Source organism: Macaca mulatta, chromosome 11 (assembly GCF_049350105.2).
Source record: "Macaca mulatta isolate MMU2019108-1 chromosome 11, T2T-MMU8v2.0, whole genome shotgun sequence".
Taxonomy (NCBI): domain Eukaryota; kingdom Metazoa; phylum Chordata; class Mammalia; order Primates; family Cercopithecidae; genus Macaca; species Macaca mulatta.
In genome coordinates, this window is record NC_133416.1 from 54,959,616 (window position 1) to 54,981,950 (window position 22,335).

At 48.4% G+C, this 22,335-nt stretch overlaps 1 protein-coding gene and 1 long non-coding RNA gene across 30 annotated transcripts in view; one reads left to right on the top strand and one right to left on the bottom strand.

The window, feature by feature from the left end:
* VDR (vitamin D receptor) overlaps positions 1 to 22,335 on the bottom strand; it is a 105,656-nt gene that overhangs the window by 17,284 nt on the left and 66,037 nt on the right. For all 29 annotated transcript variants that reach the window (XR_013400583.1, NM_001364130.2, NM_001364129.2 and 26 more), the window contains 2 exon segments: positions 20,078 to 20,225; positions 7,009 to 7,139 (listed from right to left, as the gene is read on the bottom strand). Coding sequence is in view for 28 of the 29 variants with exons in the window: in XM_015151543.3 (XP_015007029.2) it covers positions 7,009 to 7,139; positions 20,078 to 20,225 (279 nt within the window). In the remaining variant the exon portion in view is untranslated.
* The window catches only part of LOC144332828 (uncharacterized), a 64,058-nt gene continuing 54,135 nt past the window's right edge, over positions 12,413 to 22,335 (top strand). The window contains exon 1 of the long non-coding RNA XR_013400976.1: positions 12,413 to 12,907. This is a non-coding gene — a long non-coding RNA (uncharacterized LOC144332828). The remainder of the gene's footprint in view (positions 12,908 to 22,335) is intronic.

The window sequence follows — 22,335 nt, forward strand, 5'->3', positions numbered from 1 at the left end:
GTAATAACACCTGCCTCAAAGGATCAACTGATTTGAGAACTGGATGCATGCCCGGCCCAGAGCAGATGCTCACGAAATGTTAGTTCTCATCTCTCCCCTATCCTGATGTTCCATGAACCTGAAGGAGACATCAGAGTGGAGAAAGGATGCCAGAGCTCTCACAGCGCTGGAAGTGAGATGTGGAGAGGACCCTCTGTGTGGCTATCTCCACATCCAAGTTTCCAGACATGGGACTGTGGAATATAGAAAGACTAGGCCTCTTTGGTTCTCTGCAAAACCACTCCTCCTCCAGCCTGTACAGCCTTGACATTTCTGTCCATGGAAATTTTCAAGTCCTCTTGAAGGCCCCAAAGGGTGAGGCCTTGCAGCTCTAATCTTGGAAGTTCTTTACAGCCACTAATCAGGGTGTTGGGCTGTAGAGAGCTCCAACACCACCTGCAGGCTTGTGCCTGCCTCCCTGTGCTGGGGTAGCTGTGGGGGTTGGGGGGATGCTGGGAGCAGAGGTGCCTGGCACAGCGGCTGGGCAAACAGACCTCCTGGTTGTGGCTTGCTGAGCGCTGATGGCAGGAGTGGGCACCGGGGCCCTTGGCCTGTAGCTACTTGCTCGGTGCTGGTGCTGCCAGGGCATCTGCCCACAGAACTGGGGAGTTTCACAAGAGCAGGGAAAGGAACCAGAAGCCCAGGGTGGGTGAGTTCCAGGCTTCGAGAAAGGTCCATTGGCCCAGGCCCTCAGGTAGGGGGAGGGCGAGATAAGTTGGTGGGGAGGGAGGAAGAGCCTATGCTGGGTGGGAGTGGACAGCCAGTGCCACAGGCATGGCAGGAAAGCGAGTGTTACTGCAAGAGATGATGCTTCCCTCTATGGGGAGCCTGGGAGTAGACCACGCCCAGGTGACTGACTCACCTGCCCTAACAGCTGCCAACTCTCCTCCCACAGTGGGTGTCTGCACAGACCCTACCAGGTCAGGCAGGGTGGGAGAGGAAGGGGCAGGGAGCATCCAGGGAAGGCAATGGGGCTAAGCCCTCACTTGGGGAGCCCAAGATTAGGTGTCTTGTCTTTCCTGCTCACCTGGGGACCAGAGGAGTTAGGGAGGCCTGTTTCTGCCAGCCACACCATGGTGTCTACAGGCATGTAGCTCAGCCTGACTGGACTTTGCTAACTTTCCAGTGATTCTGTGAGGCCATTCTCCTGCCCAGATACTTTTCCCGGCCCCTACTGCTGACCACGTCCAAACTGAAGTTGGCTTCTTACTAACTTTCCTACTTCATGTCTTAGTGCTTCTGGACACAGCCTCTGTTCTGGGCACACTGGCATTGCTGCTGGCCTGGGAACATGGCCTGCTCATACTTGCCCCTGCATTTCCAGTTGTGCTGGGTGCCTGTCCAGCTGGGTCTCCTCTCCCCAATACCTGTATGAGTTCTATAGTTCTTCAGTGCCTACATCATAGCCATCTTTTTCTGTGAAGCATTTTTTGATTGCCCTGAACTGCACCGAGCCTCGTTTTCTTCTGCTGAGCCTCATTTCCTATGCCTGTGACATATTTAGTCTTTCCCACACACATTGACACCCAATTATCTTCTGCTCTGTAAGACTCATGGTTAGCACAGGTTTTAATTCATTACCTATGGAGGGAGCCCAAGAAGTTCAAGGTCTCTTTCTCTAGATTACAAGTTACTTAAGGGCAGGGTCCATGTCTTACAATTCTTTCCTTCCTTCCTTCCTTCCTTCCTTCCTTCCTTCCTTCCTTCCTTCCTTCCTTCCTTTCCTCTTTCCTTCCCTCCCTCCCTCCCTCCTTTCCCTTCCTTCCTTCCTTCCTTCCTTCCTTCCTTCCTTCCTTCCTTCCTTCCTTCCTTCCTTTCTTTCTTTCTTTCTTTCTTCTCTCTCTCTCTCTCTCTCTCTCTCTCTCTCTCTCTCTCTTCCTTCCTTTCTTCCTTTCACAGAGTCTTGCTCTATTACCCAGGCTGGAGTACAGTGGCACCATCTTGGCTCACTGCAACCTCCACTCCCTGGAGTTCTAAGCTATTCTCCTGCCTCAGGCTCCAGGGTACCTGTGTTTATAGGCACACGACACCACGTCCGGCTGATTTTTTTGTATTTTTAGTAGAGACGGGGTTTCACCATGTTGGCCAGGCTGGTCTCGAACTCCTGACCTCAAGTGATCCGCTCGCCTTGGCCTCCCAAAGTGCTGAGATTACAGGCGCGAGCTACCACTCCTGGCCTTTGTTTTATAATTCTTATATTTTCCCCATAAAGGCTAGACCGGATGGGCTACCTGGCTGTGGTGTCTGCTCAATAGTCTGGCACCAAACATCAAATGCATCCACACAGATTACACTAACTGTGTGCAAATCATTTTCCTGGCTCAGGAAAGGCTAGTGAGTACTCCAGTGCTGCTTGTCTCTTGCAATGTAGGGAATGGCACCTGGCACACCAGAGAGCTGAGCAAAGCTGACCTCTTTTATTGAAACAATTGTTATGGAAAGATTTTCAAGACAGAAAACCTTGTAACGGAACACTTTTAACGTCATATAACCTTTCCCTGATGATTCAGAGGTATCATTCTGAATAATTACTGAACATTGCAGGACAAGGTTACGGCCTCGGAGTTGTCGGAGGCTGTATGCCCCGCGTTGCACGGCTCGGCGTGCTGGGCTTTGGAGTTCTTGGGCTACTTTTCTTGCTTCCAGTGTCCACCTCTCTGTTAAGCTATGCGTTGTCTCTTCTTATTGGTGTCTGCCTCCGGGAGTGTGCCTTTCTACCCCTTAAGACTTACTTTTGATCTCTTGGGAGCTAGAAGTTCTGGTGATCAAGTTTGATGTAATAAAAGGAAAATATTCTTAATGCTGGATAGCACATATAGACTTTTTCTATCTATGAGGCACTATTCTAAGAGCTTTTTGTATATTAACTCATATATTTAGTCCTCATGACAACCCTTTAAGGCAGGTGCTATTGTTACTCCCATGTAGCAGATGAGGGAGCTGAGGCCCAGAGAGGCTTTCTACCTTTCTCAAAGTCACACAGCTAACAGTGGTGAAACTGGTATTTAGACCTGGGCAGTCTGGTTCTGGAGTGGAAGGTCATAACCACTAGCCTCTACTGTGTCTGATTACATGTGGCTATAAGCGGACCTTGGCTTTCAGCCCTGGAGTTTTGACACACATTGTGTTCCAATCCATCTGAAGAGTGAGAAAATAAAATTAAATCACAAAGCTTGTAAATTACCTACTTTAAAGAGACAAAGAGAGTTCAAGTTTAACCCTATAACATGATTCCTCCAAGTCACTTGCATCAAATAGCAACCATCATCTTCTATGCAGGTAGTAGAGGAAGAAATGCTGAGATCCACCAGTTTCAAACAGGCCCAATCCGTAAGCCTTCTGCAAGGCAACATTGCTTGAAGACTGAATAAGTCTAAAGTCTTCCACATATGCAAATGCACTGTGATTTATGAAATAATTTGTTTAAAGAGCTTGTTAATTTCATAGGAAACTTCTTACCATTTTTTCAATGGATTGAACCTAAAATGTCATTACTATCATGTAGGAAGACACTATATAATATATGAAGCCATTGACCTAGAATAAGAGTAAACAGATTCTGAAAGAGTGTTGTACTCCCTGGTGATTAGGTGTCTGAAGAGCATGAGTTTTGGCATATGGACTTTGTAAAACCTACATGGTTGCTCAGAAGCTTTTTTTGACTTCCTTTTAAGCTCCTTGCTCAGCGTGAAATAATTTTGCGCAAGTTATTCCCATGCAAGACATGTTCTCTCCCTAATGAAGTCAAGATCTGCAACATAAACAATTTGAAAACATTTCGAGATGCCAAGGATGGCCTAAGAACAACCACAGGAAGACGACATAAAATTTTTCCAAATGAATGGCACAGACAGGTTTGGGAGAATCTTACTGATCTATAGACCTGTGGAAGATATACAGAGAGAAAGAAGCATAATGAGGAGCTAATATTAATTTAGTCCACACATTTATTGAGCACTATATGCCAGGTACTTTGCTAACACCAGGGAGAAAAGACATACGTCTGTAAAAACATCAAACAAGTTACCATAATGTGTGGTTCTGTGCAGGACAGGTATAGTATAAGCAAAAAGCAAGAACTCAGGACATTTCTTGGGTTCCCAGGGTTTAAAGTCAACTAATAACGGAAAAGAGAGAAGATGAGTCTTTGGTGGGACCAAGCTCTCTTCAGTCCATCTCTTAGAGCATGTGAAAGTGCCTGGAAATGCACAATGGAGTGAGCTCCAACCCACTGGGGCCACGAGAGGCTGCCTCGGGTGTGGCCCACAAGCCTGAGCTTTGGAAGCAGACAGACCTAGATTAGAATGAATGCTGATACCATCATCTTAATAGCTCAGAGCCATGATATTTTAATTCCTCTGAGCTTCCTCAGCTATTGAAAAAATAAAAGTATTTACATATTTAGGGAGTATTGTGAGAATTTCAGAAGAAAATGCATGTGCCTGACGTGTTATCTGATGCATAGTAGATGGTCAATACACAGGGTTTCTGTCCTCATCCTTTCCCTTCCTGTGCCTCTTCTATGGAAAGCCCATCTCCCTGCCCCGCCATCAGGAGCCTGGGCTTTTAGCTTCCTTCCTGTGGTTTTACAAATATTGAGACACTCAATTGTCTCTGGGATGCTATGCCTTGGGGACAAAACCCAGCCCAGATAAGAAATGAGCAGCTCTCCCAGGGTTCTGAGGCTGGGGGACTTCCCACTGGCAAGGCCTCCTAAAGCTGGGCTAACCTGAAGCTGGGAATGATGTCTCTTCCTGGACGATCTTCCCTTTGGGAAAGTAAAAAGCACCAGGACATTTCTGTTTTAACTGGATCCCCGCTCCACCAGCCCATCTGGAACTCAGTACCGCTCCCTGCACTGGGATGAGGAGGGTGGTGTGGTAAGAAGCTGCCTTGGGCATTACAGCAGGATGGGGACATAGGACTCCACAGGAGAGAATTAGGCTGGGGTGGGGGTGGCTGACTTAGGGAAGAGCGCTGATTTAGGGATGGGATGGGCATCGCTTCTGGGCTGCTGGGTTCCCACGTGGTAGGGTGCTCCTGGGCAGGGCCCCCTGATTTACTCCAGGCTGGTGCTGCTCTTCACCATGGATGCAGCGCTGTCTGTGGGGACCAGGAAGCAGGTAGGAGGGGACGTGAAGTCTGATCCTAATCCCAGCTTGGCTACCAACTTGCTTTCTGATCCCAGTCCTGAGGTCTTTACCTTTCTGAATCTCAGATGATCCTTCTATTCTAAGTCAGTAGGACATCCTCTTCCTCCTGAGGTAGGAGAGGGGCCTCTTGGGCATCAGTGAGCCTGGCCCTGAGGGGAACTCTTGCAGCAGTGCCTTACGAACTGCAGCAGCGGAATCTCGTGCCAGTCTTGGTTAGCTGGAGCTTTAGAAACCAGGCCCTCTGCTTTGCAGAGGCTATCTTCTCTGCGGAGACGGGACTGTGCTGAGCACACCTTGTTGGTGCCCTCCCTAATGCCTCACCCTGAGCAGGGCCCACTGAGAATGTGTGTGAAGCCCCATAAGGCACCCAGGCCTCCAGCCTCCACTTCTTACTCTCTTCAGGATAAACACAGGAGCCAGGGCGTGGCAGGGACTAGGGTAGGAGAGATCAGCGTGCCCAGGCCTGCACCCTGTGGAGGTGCGGAGAAACCACAGCCCTGGAAACACCTTCCAGGGCTGCCAGTGTTGGCTGGGGAGCCACCAGACGAGGAGGGAGGAATCGTGACCCACAGAAGAGGATCCTAGGTCAAGGCCCAAAGAGGAGGCCCAGGGTGAGGGCCTCAGCTCTGCCTCTGTGTCCCAAAAACGGAGACTTTTTCTTCCCATTAAGGGAGAAATTTGCTATCCTCTAAGCCCTGTCCTGTGACTCTTCCTCTGTCCCTGACACATCTTCCTGTTACCTGACCTCTCCCCATCCCCCACCACCCCAAACGGTCCCATAGCCAGGAGGGTCTGCATCTCAGCAACATCCCCACCCCACTCCGACTCCTCAGACCCACAGCCAGGAGGGCCTGGGTTCTGTTCTAGGGCCCGGTGGGGGTCTGGATGCAGATAGCAGACAGGAGTGAGCAAGAGAAGGAGAGCAAGGAATGAGTGTGCAGAGGGCACCCATGCCCAGCTGGCCATGCTCCAGCCCAGAGACGGCCTGGCTGGCCCCTCCCAGCATCTGCTGAATTCAGTGGCTACTCTAGTTACCAAATAACTGTCCTAGAACTCCGATGCAAAGTTCAAGTGTTGTTTTCAGTGGTGGGTCAGAATATCCACGTAAATATGCCACGTTGATCTTCTCCAACCACAGAGTGGGACAGGAAGTCCTATAGAATCACTCCTCTTTCTCCATCTGGATTCAGAGGGTCGTCCTAGAACCCAGTGCTTCCTCTGGCAGACTCTTTCCTCCTGGTCTCTCCCTGGCACAAGCCCTCAGATCTGTTCAAGGCACCAGAGAGGCTGGGAGGCTGGGGTGGGACAGAACGTGGATGCCAGCTGTGCTCTGAATACTAATTCTCCCCATCACTCCTGCCCTTCCCAACCCACAGCAGCCCTCTCTCCCCAAGCCCAGAGAACCTGGGGTTCCTTGAATCTCATTCTTCCCTCTCGGTCCAAGTAACAGGGAGCTATGAAAAAAGAATGGCATCCTGGAGGAAGACCCTGACCCAGGAGTAGAAGGGACTACTCTTCTTCCAGAAGTGTCCTGCCTCTCCTTCCTCTCAGGTCCCACTCTGGAGGGACCCTTCCAGGGCCTCTGACACCAACACACAGATCCTCGAGAGGTGCACAGGGCCACTGAGTGCATCTGACCCTGGACTTCCAGCTGCCCTGTCACCAGCTGCTGGTCCCATGAGGCCCTGGCCCCAGACGCTGGCAGCTACAGAGGAAGGGCCAGGCAGACCCTTCGCCCAAACTTGCAGGAGAATGGCCAAGGCCTTTCCCTGACTCCAGCTCAGGCCCAAACCCCACCCAGCCCCTGGACACTCACACTCCTTCATCATGCCGATGTCCACACAGCGTTTGAGCCGGCAGGCCTGGCAGTGGCGCCGGTTGTCCTTGGTGATGCGGCAGTCCCCGTTGAAAGGGCAGGTGAATAGTGCCTTCCGCTTCATGCTTCGCCTGCCGAGAGAGCACATAGCCTGCCCTGGGTCACTGAACTTCTGGCTCCTCGCCCTGTGACCACGGAGACCTGTCTTCTGGGCCCCCTGGTCTCCATTTCTCCAACAGAGGACATGGGGCCCACCCCAGCTGCCAGCCACTCTTACCTCTAGGTTGGGCACCAAACAATTCTTACTTCTCCTTTCATTGCCTGCCCAGCTCCCATCATGGCTTGTACTTACTTTTTTTCTTTTAATTTTTTTTTTTTTTTTTTTTGCGGGAACAGGGTGTTGCTTTGTAGCCCAGGCTGAAGTACAGTGGCATGATCTCAGCTCACTGCAGTCTAGACCTCCTGGGTTCAAGTAATCCTCCTGCTTCAGCCTCCAGTGTGGCTGGGACTACAGGTGCATACCACCATGCCTGGCTAATTTTTTATTTTTTATAAAGATGGGGTCTCACTATGTTGTCCAGGCTAGTCTGAACTCCTGGGCTGAAGCAATCCCCTCTCCTAGGCCTCCCACAGTGCTGGGATTACAAGTGTGAGCCACTGTGCCCCGACTCTTTTTTTTTTTTTTTGAGATGGAGTCTCACTCTGTCACCCAGGCTGCAGTGTAGTGGCTCACTCAGCTCATTGAAAGCTCCACCTCCCTGGTTCACACCATTCTCCTTCCTCAGCCTCCTGAGTAGCTGGGACTACAGGCACTCGCCACCACGCCCGGCTAATTTTCTTTTGTATTTTTAGTAGAGATGGGGTTTCACCATGTTAGCCAGGATGGTCTCAATCTCCTAACCTCATGATCCACCCGCCTCGGCCTCCCAAAGTGCTGGGATTACAGGCGTGAGCCACCATGCCGGGTCGCACCCCGACTCTTATACTTACTTTTACAGTACTCTGTTCCCCTTCCCATTTAAAAAAATTACACAGGAAATAACGCAAGTGCATTTCCCTAGAAAAAACCTTTTTAAATATTGAAATCTCCAGAGTAGCCAGCATAATAACATTTAACGAGCTGCTATGAGAAGTAAGGATGCTAGTCTCAGCATGAAGTCTTCTAGAGTCTAGAGACCTGTGACTGGAATAGCTCCTGTTCTGGGGATAGATGTGTACATGGAAGGGAGAAAAGGCCCAAACCATAGCTCTAGACATCCCAGAGCCTGCCCAGAAATAGAAGGGGCCAGACAAGCAGGTGGAAATCCTGAGGCCTGGCCTTGGATTTTTGAAAGGAAGAGGAAGCAGGAGCTCTGCAGGAACAGAAAACTAGAGCTGGGCACGGTGGCTCACGCCTGTAATCCTAGCACTTTGAGAGGCCGAGGTGGGCGGATCATCTGAGGTCGGGAGTTCAAGACCAGCCTGGCCAACATGCCAAAACCCCGTCTCTACTAAAAATACAAAAATTAGTTGGCCATGATGGTGCATGCCTGTAGTCCCCGCTACTTGGGGACTGGGGGCTGAAGCAGGAGAATTGCTTGAACCCAGGAGGCAGAGGTTGCAGTGGGCCGAGATCATGCCACTCCACTCTAGCCTGGGCAACCGAACAAGATCCTGTATGGAAAAAAAAAAAAAAAAAAACCCAGAAAACTACTAAAGTGTTCTTAGCTAGAAAGGTGGCACCCTTGAGGCCGGGCATGGTGGCTCAGGCCTGTAATCCCAGCATTTTGGGAGGCCGAGGTGGGTGGATCACAAGGTCAGGAGTTCAAGACCAGCCTGGTCAACATAGTGAAACCCCATCTCTGCTAAAAATACAAAAATTAGCAGGGCACGGTGGCACTTGCCTATAGTCCCAGCTACTCGGGAGGCTGTGGCAGGAGAATCGCTTGAATTTGGGAGGTGGCGGTTGCAGTGAGCCGAGATCACACCACTGCACTCCAGCCTAGGCAACAGAATGAGACTCTGTCTCAAAAGAAAAAAAAAAAAGAAAAGAAAGTGGCACCCTTGTAGCCTATGTAAGTTGTGTGTGTGTGTGTGTGCACAAGTGTGCAAGTTTAAGGGCTCATTTTCCTAATTCGAACATTCTCTCCCACTGCCAGTCACACCACGTGGACTTTGGGAGGCTGTATAAAGGACACCTCCCTGAGGCACGTCCCTAGAGGCTTTTCATCATCCGTGTCCTGAGAGTCCTGTCCTCCTCCCAGCCCCAGCAGGAGTGGGTCCCACTTTTCTGACATAGTTAGTTGGGGAAAGATGGTGGCGGAATCACCGTCTGCATGAGCAGCAGCATCTTCCAAGGAACTGCTGAGTGTGAAGATGCCTAAGCCTTCCCAGCCAAAGCCCAGCCCCAACCATTTCCTTCCTGGAAATGAGCTGCTGACATCCGCTCAGGGACCACGCGTTAGTTAGGATTCTTGGTAAAACATGACTCACTGTTCATGTTCATTAGCACACACACGGGGTTGAGGGCAATCGCACTCATCAATTGACAAGCTTGCTCTAGCAAAGGGACAGCTGGGGACCACACCGACTCAGCCCCTGGGACGGAGAAGAGGTAAGAGTAGAGTTCTGCTGGCAGTCCCAGGCAGGCCCAGACTCTTAGATCCATAAAGGGCCCAAGAGACTGTCAGTGTAACTCCCTCCCTTTATACGTGGGAACACTGAGGTTAAGCAACTTATGGATGAGGATATTCAGCAAGAAGTGCAGGCTTCTAGGTCTGGAAGTCTTAGGGATCTGAGGCTTAGCCTTTAGCTTCCTGGATTGTTTTCAACCCCAGAAACTTAAAGTGCTCAGTGAAGTTGACGTCCCAAACAGCCCCAGGTGGCTCAAGGCCAAGAATGACCCAACAGTCAAGGAAGCAGCTGCTGTTGGTTTTGGACCTTGACTCTGGTACCGTGCTGTGACGACCCTCACCACCCAAGGGGCCTACCGCAGAGCCGGGGTTGTCAGGGAGGTGGAGCAGCACCAGGCTGTCAGGGGCTCCTTAGCTCCAAGTCAAGCCTGCCTCAGGCCCAGTCCTAACCCTGCAATAGCTAACAAGAGAGAAGTTATATGCCAGGCTTTTTTCCATCTTTGTGGAAACAAAAAGCCTTTTGCCTTTCACCTCTATTTGTTTACTGCCGCTTTTCTGGAGGGACAAGAGACTATGGAAGTACCTTGAGAACTGTTAGCGTTCCCCAGAAACGAGATACAATCATCCCCACAGGGCATATCTGTATATTCCAGGACATGAGATTGGCGTCCCTCCCACCAACCTTGTGGTTCTTGAGGCTTCGTCCGTCACCACAAATGCTCAGGCTTCAGAATGCCCGTAATTCTCTAAACTTACTCAAGGACCAGAAGTTTCTATTTCAGAAGAAACTCTCATTTCCTTTTTTTTTTTAAAACAACCAGACATTTCGCTCTGGTCGCTGAAGGGCTGCTCTGTCCTCCCACTGGCTGTCTGGTCTGGTTCAGAGCTCTTCCTGTTAAACCTGCAAGGCCATGGGCGCCAAGAAGACAGCACATCGTCAGCCTAGCGCAGCCACCACCTCCAGTGATGTGAACCAAAGCCTCTCAGCAGACCGGGCCCGGGGCTGAGAGCTTCCTGAGGCCCCAGGGCCTATCAGGGGCCCCGTCTGTCCTTCCCCAGGCTCCAGGGAGCCTGCATTTGACCCTCATTTGGGGGCAGCTCCAAGTGGAGCCAGCTGCAGGGTTGCTTGAAAAGAGATTCCACTGCTTCCCCATCTTTCTCTCATCTTTCTCATGTTGCTTTAAATATGAAGCTCCATCTCAGACGTCTACACACAGGAGGGTTGGAGATTGCCACTCAGCCCCACTTTTCCTGACAACAGGAATGAGGCTAGGAATGGGAAGAGAAAACAGTGCAGAGCTGAGTTAAGAGAAAGTACTGGGACTGGGCATGGTGGCATGAGCACGCCTGCAAGCCCAGCACTTTGGGAGGCTGAGGTGGGCAGATGGCTTGAGCTCAGGAGTTTGAGACCAACCTGGTCAACATGGTGAAACCCTGTATAAGATAAAAAAAATTTAGCCAGGCATGGTGGCATGCGCCTGTGGTCCCAGCTACTTGGGAGGCTAAAGTGGAAGGATGGCTTAAGCCGGTGAGGTCAAGGCTGCAGTGAACCAAGATTGCGCCACTGCACTTCAGTGTGGGTGATGAAGTGAGATCCTACCTCTAAAAATAAAAAATAAAAGAGAAAGTACTGGGGGTAAAAAAAAAAGTTTGGTGCTCTTGCTTCTGCTTAAGAGTTGTCATAAGAAGCCCGAGAACACTGAAAAAGAAGAGAACACCGTTAGGCTCTGGAGCGTGGGGTTGGTGTTCAGGGTGCAGAAAGCTTGATCGCCAGCTCCAACTGCCAGACCCAGGGGCTCCCTGGAACTCAGATCCCAGAGCTGGCCTTTGAGGTGTGTCTGGCTCAACATGTCTGTTTGCAGGGCCACAGATCCTCTTGGCTCAGAAGTCCTGTTCTTTCCTGTTCTCCCGCCTTCCAAGGGCACTTCCACGTGTGTGGCTGTCATTTACTCTCTGCCCACGAGGAGTCAGGACAGCCAGACTGCCCAGCCCTGGCTCTATGCTTTGTCCTGAAGGTCCACACCCTACCCTGCCTTCCTCCCAATACTAATTGCCTGTGAGCTGGTTTGGATTTGAGAAACAAGAGCTTCAGGTTTCCATGAGAGCCCATTGCCTCAGCTGCTCTCTGAGCCTGGACCCTGTCATCCTCTGGTTGGTTGGCATTTATACCCCAGCTCAGGAAGAGGGGTAGGGGTGGGGCAACCAAGCTAAATATAGATGCAGTTTCTAGAAAGCCAGGGGTGAGAGAGGACATTGACTGATTCTCATGCCAGAGACCAATTTATCAAAACAGAAAGAGACAAAAACCTCACAAAAGCATCAAGAGCCTGGGGCCAGGGCCTCAGGCCTGGGACAGTTGGGCCTTTCTCCAGTAGGTGGCCTCTGCCAGCAGAGACACACGTTGCATAACCCAGGCGTAGGGTCAACTATCCCCTCTGGGCTCTGTCTCCACTGCACTGAGTGTCACAGAGATCCCAGCGCCTGCTCAGGATACAGGAACTAGTGAAAGCTCCTGATCTGAAAGAGCTATGTGAGGTGCTGGGAATGCTAAACTGGATTGATTATGGTGATCATTTCACAATGTATATGTATAGCAGAACATTGAGTTGTGCACCTGAAATACACACCATATCTATCTGTCAATTATACCCCAGTGAATCTAAAGGAATAAAAAGACCTATATCATTTGATAGGGGCCTACATGTATGTGAGAGGCAGCATCAGGGGGTTCTCCTCAGGTGGGTTTAGAAAAACATTAAAGGACAGTTCACACTGTAGAAAAGAGCACAGACTTTTGTTTTTTTTTTTAGGGCAACTGGCAATGTGAATCAAGCATGTTAAACGCACAGACATTTTAACGCAGTAAAGCCACTTCCAGGTATCTATCCTGTGGGTAGATCTTTCCTTGGGCCCAACGGTGGTTACTGCAGCTCTGTCTGGAGAAGCCAAAGACTGAACCTAAATGCCCATGACAGAGGACTGTTTTCTTCTTTCTTTCTTTTTTTTTGAGACAGAATTTCACTCTGTCACCCAAGCTGGAGTGCAGCAGCACGATCTGGGCTCACTGCAGCCTCTGCCTCCCAGGTTCAATCAATTCTCCTGCTTCAGCCTCCCCAGTACCTGGGATTAGAGGCATGTGCCACCACACCTGGTCAATTTTTTGTATTTTTAGTAGAGATGGGGTTTCACCATGTTGTCCAGACTGGTCTCAAACTCCTGACTTCAAGTGATCCACCCACCTCGGCCTCCCAAAGTGCTGGGATTATAGGCATGAGCCACTGCGCCCAGTCAGGACTGGTTTCTTTTCTTAGGGAACCTCCATATAATACGCTGTGACTATGAAACAGAAATAGGAAGAATACTGAAATGGGAATGAGCTTGAAGAAGTGTTCTTTAGTAGATAAAACCAAGATGCAGAATGGTGACGGGTGTGCACACATACATACATGCAAACACACACACATACACACAAACACACACATACTCACTTTTACATAAAGAATCTGGAAGCGAACACGATGAGCTGGCAACAGCGACAGCTTCCCAGAGGAGGCAGGGAACTAAGAATTGGGTTGAATAGGTGATTTACTTTTCACTTACATATCTTCTTAAGCTGTTGGCTCTTTTTTTTTTTTTTTTTTTTTTTGAGACGGAGCCTTGCTCTGTCGCCCAGGCTGGAGTGCAGTCCCGCGACCTTGGCTCACTGCAAGCTCTGCCTCCTGGGTTCACGCCATTCTCCTGCCTCAGCCTCCCCAGTAGCTGGGACTACAGGCGCCCGCCACCACGCCCGGCTAATTTTTTGTATTTTTAATAGAGACAGGAAGCTGTTGGCTTTTTAAAAAGCCATCTTATGATATTACATTTAAAAAATCCACTACCCACTACAACTACCTAAACATTAAAAATGAAATACAGTATTTGGTTAGATTGATCTGTTTGAGTTTAAATCTTAAAGCACAACCTTGGTCAAGTTACTTAACCTTCCCATGCTTTAGTTTCCATATCTGTAAAATGGGAGCAACATTTCAGAGAGGGTTGTAAGGACTAAATAAAGGAAAAAGGAACAGGACCTGGACAAAGGAAACCCTAAATAAAGGGAAAGAAGAGAAACTAGCAGAAAGAGGCAGTGGGAGGGAGTGCTGAGAGTGAAAGTAGATTTTAGAGTAGATTTTAACCATCTTATTAAGAATTTGAGACCCTGGAAGCAGACACCATGTCTTAGGCCTGCTCTCTGGGTGCCTAGCATGGGAGCCTGCAGGCAGCAGAGTTTGAAACCATATTGCTGTTTTATATGCTATAGCTCCTGATGTCTAGAGCCACAGCCCCCTGTGCTAGTTACAGCAACCACTGTCCAGTTCTGTTGAGCACCAGCCAGTTCTACCAGCCAGCCTGTTGAGTTCTGTTGAGCACCAGTCCAGTTCTGTTGAGCACCAGCCAGCCTTTGACTGACATGAAGCTCTCTCAGAGCCCCTGGCCCAGCCCTTCCCTCTTCATACCTCCTTCTGTTTAGGAACCTCTTTTCAGAGACCACTGCCAACACATCACATAGTTACACTTTCCAAGTTCCATGTTAGAGGAAAGGAAGAAAGGATCGTCTGTCCACAAAACTAAGACACTAAAAAGGGATAATGATACTAGTGATCACCATTGGAAGCTTTCTAGGTCAGTATTTTACATACTATCGCCAATGTTCTCGACAACCTTTTGGGTAGGTATTATCCCTGTTTTACAAGTGACACAAAAAAGCACAGGAAAGTTAAATAACTTGCTTTAAGTCACACAGCTAGCAAGTGTGAAAGCTGGAATTAGAATCAAGATCTGTTTGACTCCAAGGAATCTGATTGATATAGTTTGGCTCTGTGTCCCCACCCAAATCCCATCTTGAATTATAATCCCATGTGTCAAAGGAGGGGCCTGCTGGGACATGAGTGGATCATGGGGACAGATTTCCTCCTTGTTGTTCTTGTGATACTGAGTGAATTTTTACAAGATCTGATGGTTTTAAAGTGTAGCACTTCCCCCTTCACTTGCTCTCTCTCTCTCTTTCCTGCTGCCATGTAAGACAGGCCTTGCTTCCCCTTTCCCTTCCACCATGATTGTAAGTTTCCTGAGGCTTCCCCATCCATACAGAACCATGAGTCAATTAAACCTCTTTCTTTATAAATTAGTCAGTCTTGGGTAGTTCTTTATAGCAGTGTGAATATGGACTAATACACTGATCTTCATATATACTATGGTCCTCATCAGGAATGTACCATCTCTCAATCCAAGCTACAGCAGCAGTCAAAAACATGCTTTCCCAAAGTCCAGGAGCATGAAGTAGAGGCTGTTTGAAGGACTCCTCCAGGACAAATCCCCCTAGGGATTCAAGCAGTCTCTAGAAGGATGCTTTGGAAGTGTGGGGTCACATCTGACCATGCTCTCCACTGGCCCTGTATAACCCAAGCACAGGGAAGATCTCAAGTGTGTGCTGAGTGCAAAGTCATGCAAATGAGCCCTGATTAGAGTGCTGAATTTCAAAAGAAATAAAAGAATGACAAAAAGGTAATGTTAAATCCTATCCTTGCAGCTGTCTTTCTTGATAGCTTCAGTGACCTTCCCTCTCCAAATATTCTGGCCTCCTCGACCCAAGCTTCTGAACCATTACTCTTGGACCATCCATAGATCACCCCACTCATTCTCTTTCATTCACATCCATGAACATCTGTGAATGGAGGCTGGCTGCCAAACTGGACCTGGACAAAGTCTCTGCAGCACCACTGACTTCTTGGTCACTCATTTACTTGTGCCCATAGAATACCCCGTGTGGCTGTTCCTCCCTTTTTTCTCTATTTTCTCTCCTTTAAGCAGTTTAGGTTTTAAATTCCTGGACATCTGCCCTATTTCTCTGCTTCCCTTCACATCAGGTTGCTAGAAGAGCCACAAATTTCAGTGGGGTGACCTTCCTGAATGCCAGAACATTCCTCATGTTCCTGGATCCTCGCCAGCCTACCTTTTGCCCCCTGCACTCTGCATGACCCATAATTAACAAAGTCTTCATGGAGCTAGGACGCGAAAACGCACTTCTCTGCACTGTCTTTGTTAGCTTGTAGCTTGTAGCACACAGCTGCACAGCGTCCTGATTAAAGCATCCCAACAGGGAGGAAGAAGACAAGATAAGCAGGCAAACGATGACCTGTTTCTCATCCTGCCTTCCAGGATCAGCTCTTAAACCTCACCATCCACCTTCATTCTCTTCATCAAAGGGGTTCCTCTGATTTTCTTCTCTGTCCATTACACCTTTCCTTTATATCAGATCCCGGACAAAGCCATCCATGACCATATTCATCCACATGCATATACATATATGGATTATCCACTATATATATCATTTGGAATACACCTATTCCAAATGTTTTTCCTCCTCTGGCTCTTACTTATGCTTTAGTTGTTAACATATAGCCAAGAGGTGTCTGGCCATCTACAAGCCTGCCTGTGCCAACCTTATATTCACACTGGAAATATCATCTTTCTCTGAGGATGTCCCTGTATTCCAGAATATCAAGAAGCACAAGCAACATGAAAGAGCTGGCCGAAGGAATTGACCAGCAATGGCCTCTAATGCCCGATCAAGTGTGATCCCTCTCTAATCTTCTAACCATCATCACACTTCAGCTAGATTATGAGTCTTAGACTAGTTTTGATGATAACAACTAGCTCCTAGAGCAGTTTAGTTAACTATCTTAGAAGCCAAACCAAATACTAGATGGTCAAATGGGATTGAATTCCTGGTTTCCAGGGCTTGGAAAACAGCTGGTGACCCAACATTCAAGCAATGCTGTCTATCAATAATTAACAGGAAAGGGCCAAGCAAGCTCCTTGAGAGCAAGGACTTAGTTGCTGTCATCTCTGTGTTCCCAAGGATGCAAGGATGCAGCGCCCACCATAGAGAAGGTACAGACCACTGATATTGTCCTTGCTTCCTGGGATCAGAGTTTCACAAACAGATGTAAGCGACCACAGGGTTCTCAAGCAACTATGTAGACCAGACCAAAATGGAAAACTTCCAAATAAAATTTGGATGAAGCAAAGAAGGAGAAGCAGGCATCAAGGGTGGAAGAAGGGGAGAAATGATGTATGTATAGCTGATTCTCATTATTCACGGTAGTAATGGTCTATAAAGTCACTGTGGACACTGGATTAGTGAATATTGAAACATTGTTCCTGGGGGAAACACAGGGTGAGGTTTCTGCAAGCCTCTGGTCACAAAATTTTCATCAACTGATCAACACATCACCTTGTCTTATGTGAGTTTTCTGTTTAACGACATCTTATTCAATAGATACTGTTGATTTGTTAACATTGAACAAACAGCCAGCAGCAATGTTGTCTGCAGGAAGCTTGTCTAACACACCTAGTTTCCCTGTAAGGCACATCACAGCCTTGCACTTAGGAACACCAGACAGCAGTGCAGCACTACACTTGGGAACTGTTTTAAACAGCAAAGTCACCAACAAAAATCACAAAAAGGCAAAAAAGGTAGCACTAAATAGATTGTGAAGACCCTGGCTGGGAAGATAGGTGCCAAGCCACGCGAGTTTTTCACTGCTCTGCACATGTTCACAAATGACCACAAAGGGGCTGCAAGTATTGATTTTGGTAAATTTTAGCAAGAGGGCAGATTTGCAAATACAGAATCCATGAATAATGAAGATTGACTGTCTGCGTGTGTGTGTGTGTGTGTGTGTGTGTGTGCACGTGTGTTTATTTACATATCAAACAAAATTCAGAACCTTGCAGCTGTCTTTCTTGACAGCTTCAGTGACCTTCCCTCAAGTTTCTGAACATTACTCTTGGACAATCCATAGATAACCCCACTCACTCTCTTTCATCCACATCCTCAAGCAAGTGACAGACATGTTGGCCCTTTAGAATGTAGCAGCCTGACTTAGTCATCAAGACAGGGACAGTAAAGATCTAAGTAAGGTAGACTGAGGACAGGGTAACAAGACAAAACCAGTCTGCAGCCCATAGTGCCAGGCATTGCAAGCAGTGGTTGTGACCAACAGCCAGCAACAGACTCTAAGGGCTCTTGTGGAGGTGGATTGATGGTGGGTTATGGTGGCATCATGTGCCCACAAGCAACACAGTCACTCTGTCAGTCTGTGGTGACACAGACTACAAACATACCATCCTTGTTCATTCTGCCATCTTCCACACTCAGCCCGGGGCATGACAGGACCTGTCCTCCCTCCACCCAGATGCCTCACACATTCCTGTCCTGAGGATTCCCAGCCTAGTGGTGTGTCCAAGGGCAGCAACTACAGATGCATAGCAGTCAGAGCCACTCCAGTGAGGAACTGGCGTTCAATATGTCACCACTCAATCAGCTGCCATCTAAGATTCTCATTTCCCAGAACTGGATCTCAGGGGGAAGGAGGCCTAGGAGGAGAGAGTGGATTTGAGGGTAGAGACTCCATAACCAAATGTTTTGGTTGCAGATTGACAAGATATGACTTTCGGTGAGAAACTCCATATTGACAGCTCCTAGCCCAATGCCAGATCATAAATGCTGATTCAAGTCTGGTGAGGGAATGAGTGAAAGAAACACAAGGCCAGACATGGTGGCTCATGCCATTAATCGTAGAACTTTGGGAGGCCAAGATGGAAGGATCGTTTGGGCCCAGGAGTTTGAGACCAGCCTGGGCAACATAGGGAGGCCCCATCACTATAAAAAAATTAAACACACACGCACACACACACACGAGGAAAGTGACTGGCTTGCTGGCTGGCTGCGCGACTTTTGTTTATTTTATGAGAGCATGGTTCCATGAAGGGCAGTAGTAGTGGCCCATCAGGCTAAAAAATCTCAGCTTTTTTCATCAGACTGAAAAAGTGTTTTTCAAAGCACTTTTTTACATGTCATCTCATTAATCCTCAGATTAACACTATGTAGCAGAGGGGCTGGATATCAATACATGCATGACACTAGTTGAGTTAATTAAAGCCTAGAGATGTCAAGGACATCCATTTGAGCAAGGATATACCATAAATTATTGCCATGGCCAGCACCCCAGACCACGCCTTTCTGATGGGTTTCATGGTAGTAAGCAGGCTCTGAGGTGTGCATTAGATTCCTCCTTCCTTAGCACTCAAGGCAGCCCCCCACGTCCCAGGACCTGGCAGAAAAGGGTTCATGTGTCACCTGGGACACACAACCAGGGCTCTAGAAGGCCCACCCTGCAGGATGTGTGGACCTCTGGCCCGAGGATTGGCAAATGCAGCAACAGGACTTAGAGCCAGTGATGCTGCTTGTCTGGTTCCCCGAGCTGGGGAGTAGGTTGCCAGGAAGCCAAGCGGGCAGTCAGTGCCAGGCCAAACAGGCAATTAGCACCCACAGAAATCCCGCTGCCCAGCAATTGCTCAAGGCCATGAAACTCTGGGCCTGCTGATTCCTGGGGCAGAGGGCAGGTGAATTGGGAGCTTGTGTTGACAGAGAGCCCCCAAGTCCTTGAGTAAGAGTCCCACACAAGCACCTGGACTTGAATTCACTGTGCTCCCAAGGCGAGGAGAGCACTCCAGTTTAGACAACCAAGCCGACCTCAGCATCCTCCTCTGGACTTGATTTGTGCTTTCCTCATTTGATGGTTAGAGCCCTGCCATAGTCACCTCCAGTCTAGACTGCTAGACAGAAGCTCTGTTTTGGCTGCCTTCTTTCAGGCTACTGTCTCTGTCTCTCCAATACATGCCAAACGCTAATTTCTCATGATTCCCAGTTCCTGCCCCAATTCACCCCTTTCCCACCCTCCCACCCTGGCTTTGGATGGGAACCTCCAGTGCTTTTCCCACACCTATCACACCTGTAATCCTGGGCTCATGTAAGGGGAGTGTGTTGGTAAAGAAACTGGCCCTGATACAGGAATGCAGGTATATTCCTGACACTGCCTGGGTGTTCCAAGGTTGACTTTCAGACCAGGACAAACAATCCTTGGGTGAAGACACGGGTACAGATCATGATGACCCGACAAGAGGTGCCATTTCCCATGTTCCAAGGAACAGTTTGGATTGGATGGAAAGGCAAGCTCTGAAGCCATGTTCTTGGGCTTTCCCCAAAGACATGCCTGTGTCTTGAGTGAGGAAGCTATGATCATCAACAGGGAGGAGGTTCATTCTGGAAGGACGGACACATGGGTTGGTGCAGGAGGCTATGGGTCACAGGTGTAATAGAAAGACAGAGACCCACACAGCAACCTCAGGAAAGCAATTTCCAAGTGAGTCAGGGGACACATCTGGAGCTGAGAGGAGGGAAAAGAAGAAAGCACTCACCAAGACCTTCCTGCTCCTATGGCTGTGAGCGCCGCATGTTCCATGGACATTACAAGGAAGGAGACGTGAAAAATTCAAGGGCTCCCTTCATGGAAACACCTTGCTTCTTCTCCCTCCCTTTCCCTTGGGGAGAGCCTGGGAAGAAGCCTCACCTGAAGAAGCCTTTGCAGCCTTCACAGGTCATAGCATTGAAGTGAAAGCCCGTGGCTCGATCTCCACACACCCCACAGATCCGGGGCACATTCCGGTCAAAGTCTCCAGGGTCAGGCAGGGAAGTGCTGGCTGCCATTGCCTCCATCCCTGTAAGAACAGCAAGCAGGCCACGGTCAAAGCCAGAATCAGTGCCAGGGCCAGGTGGCATCCTTGGTGCCACCCACCCCCTAGCCTCATCCCACCGCCCCCATCTCCCACCCCCAGGGAGCTCAGCCAGGGTGGGCATCTCCCCAGGGCCCAGGCCTGGGCACAGTGCCTTTTGAGCCCTCATATATGATTCTCCCTACAAAGCTGGCTCAGAGCATGGCTTGGAATCAGCTGCCTGGTTTCAGATGTTGCATCTGTCAGGCTAACTTGGGTTTAGTGGTTCATCTCTGCATGCCCCCGCTGTCTGCATTGGAAAAGGTGTTTTACTTCCAGGCTGCAAGGATCATATGAATGAACCCATGCATACTACTGGCACTAGCTCTGCCTCAGGCACAGACCTGAACCAGGTCGGGGGCTTCTATCCTGCCCAATGCCCTCTCCAAGGGAAAACGAGAGTCCTCCCTCAGCCTCAGCACCTACATGTGAAGAGAAACCCTTAGGCCTCCTCCTCTTGAGGGTGAGGAGTGATTTTGGTGGTTTAGGTGCCCTGGTCATTCCAGCCCCAGCTCCTTGCAACCATAAAGCTCAGGGCTAATAGGCTTATGCCCCTTTTGTTCTGGTACCAAGATGATCAAAATTTCAAGATACATCCCCCCTTTTTTGGGCAATAATACTTAAAACATTATTTTGAATGTTCTTCTGAGTCATGTGAGTCCTATACAATTAATTGTGTTTTCAGAGATGGTTTTTATAAATAGGCATTATCATCTAGAGATGGATTTCACACTTGAGGAAAAGGAGAAGAGACAGAAGAAACGAAAGGCCACAGCTTTGAGAGGGCCTTCTCAGGAAGCAGCTGGCGTGACTCTTTCATTAGCCAAAACTGGGCCCTCGGCTTTGCCTGCTGCGTCTAATCCTGTCTACTGTTAGGCTCAGAGATGATTCTGGAATACCTCAGACTGCCCTAAAATGCTTTCAGACCCCACTGCCTCCCAGTTCTCCCAACTTTATCCGAATCCTCAAAAGGGTCATTACAGGTTTCAGTGACCCCTTTGACCCAAGGCAAAGGGTCCTTCATGTCAGAAGAAAAATAAGAAAGCAAGCCAGGAAAGAAGAAACAAGAACCCACTCCATCCCAGGGTACCATTTCCTCCTGCCCCTAGGTGACAGAGGCAGATTCTGGGGGCCCTTGGGAGGCTCTGAGCTACTTTTCAATGACTAGGCCCATGATCTCTGATAGAGGGTGTGGAATATCGAAGCTCATTAAGTCTTCTTTCACCTTCATACCACTCCATGGTGTAGATGCTATTATCATCATCCCCTTTACAAATGAGGCCCAGAGAAGCCCAAACTTTAAGACACGTCTAGAAACTACTACTGCCAAATGAATAAAACAAATACTATCTAAAAATTCCCCAAAGAGCTTCACACCAAGGGAAAGAAGTGGTGCAGATAAGCAAGAATATAGTATCGCCAGTCCCAAAGGGACAGAGGGAATCCCGGTCACAGACAGACCTCGGAGATTCCCTAACCTCATTTAGCTTTTCTTTTTCTGGAAACCTTAATATATCAGGCTGGTGCAAAAGTAATTGTGGTTTTGGCCATTGAAAATAATGGCAAAGATCGTAATTACTTTTGAACCATCCCAATAATAATAGTGACACTATTGCTAATTTCATTCACAGCTAGACTTATACTTGTTAAACTCTAATGTATATATAATATATACATTAAGTATACATTAAATATACATTAATACATACTTTTATATAAAGTTTAGCAAGTATATATACATTAAAGTTTAGCAAGTATAAATATATACTTACATATAAAGAGAGAAGCACTTTCAGAAAAAGAACAAAGATCATTGTAGTGATAGCAAAGACATGGAATCAACCCAGGTACCCATCAACTCTGGACTGATAAAGAAAATGCAGTGTATATGTGTGTGTGTGTGTGTGTATGTGTGTGTGTATATATGTGTGTGTGTATATATGTATATGTACGTATATATGTATATGCAATATATGTGTATATGTGTGTGTGTATATATACATACACACACACACATATACATGTATACACACATACCCACACACACACTGAAATG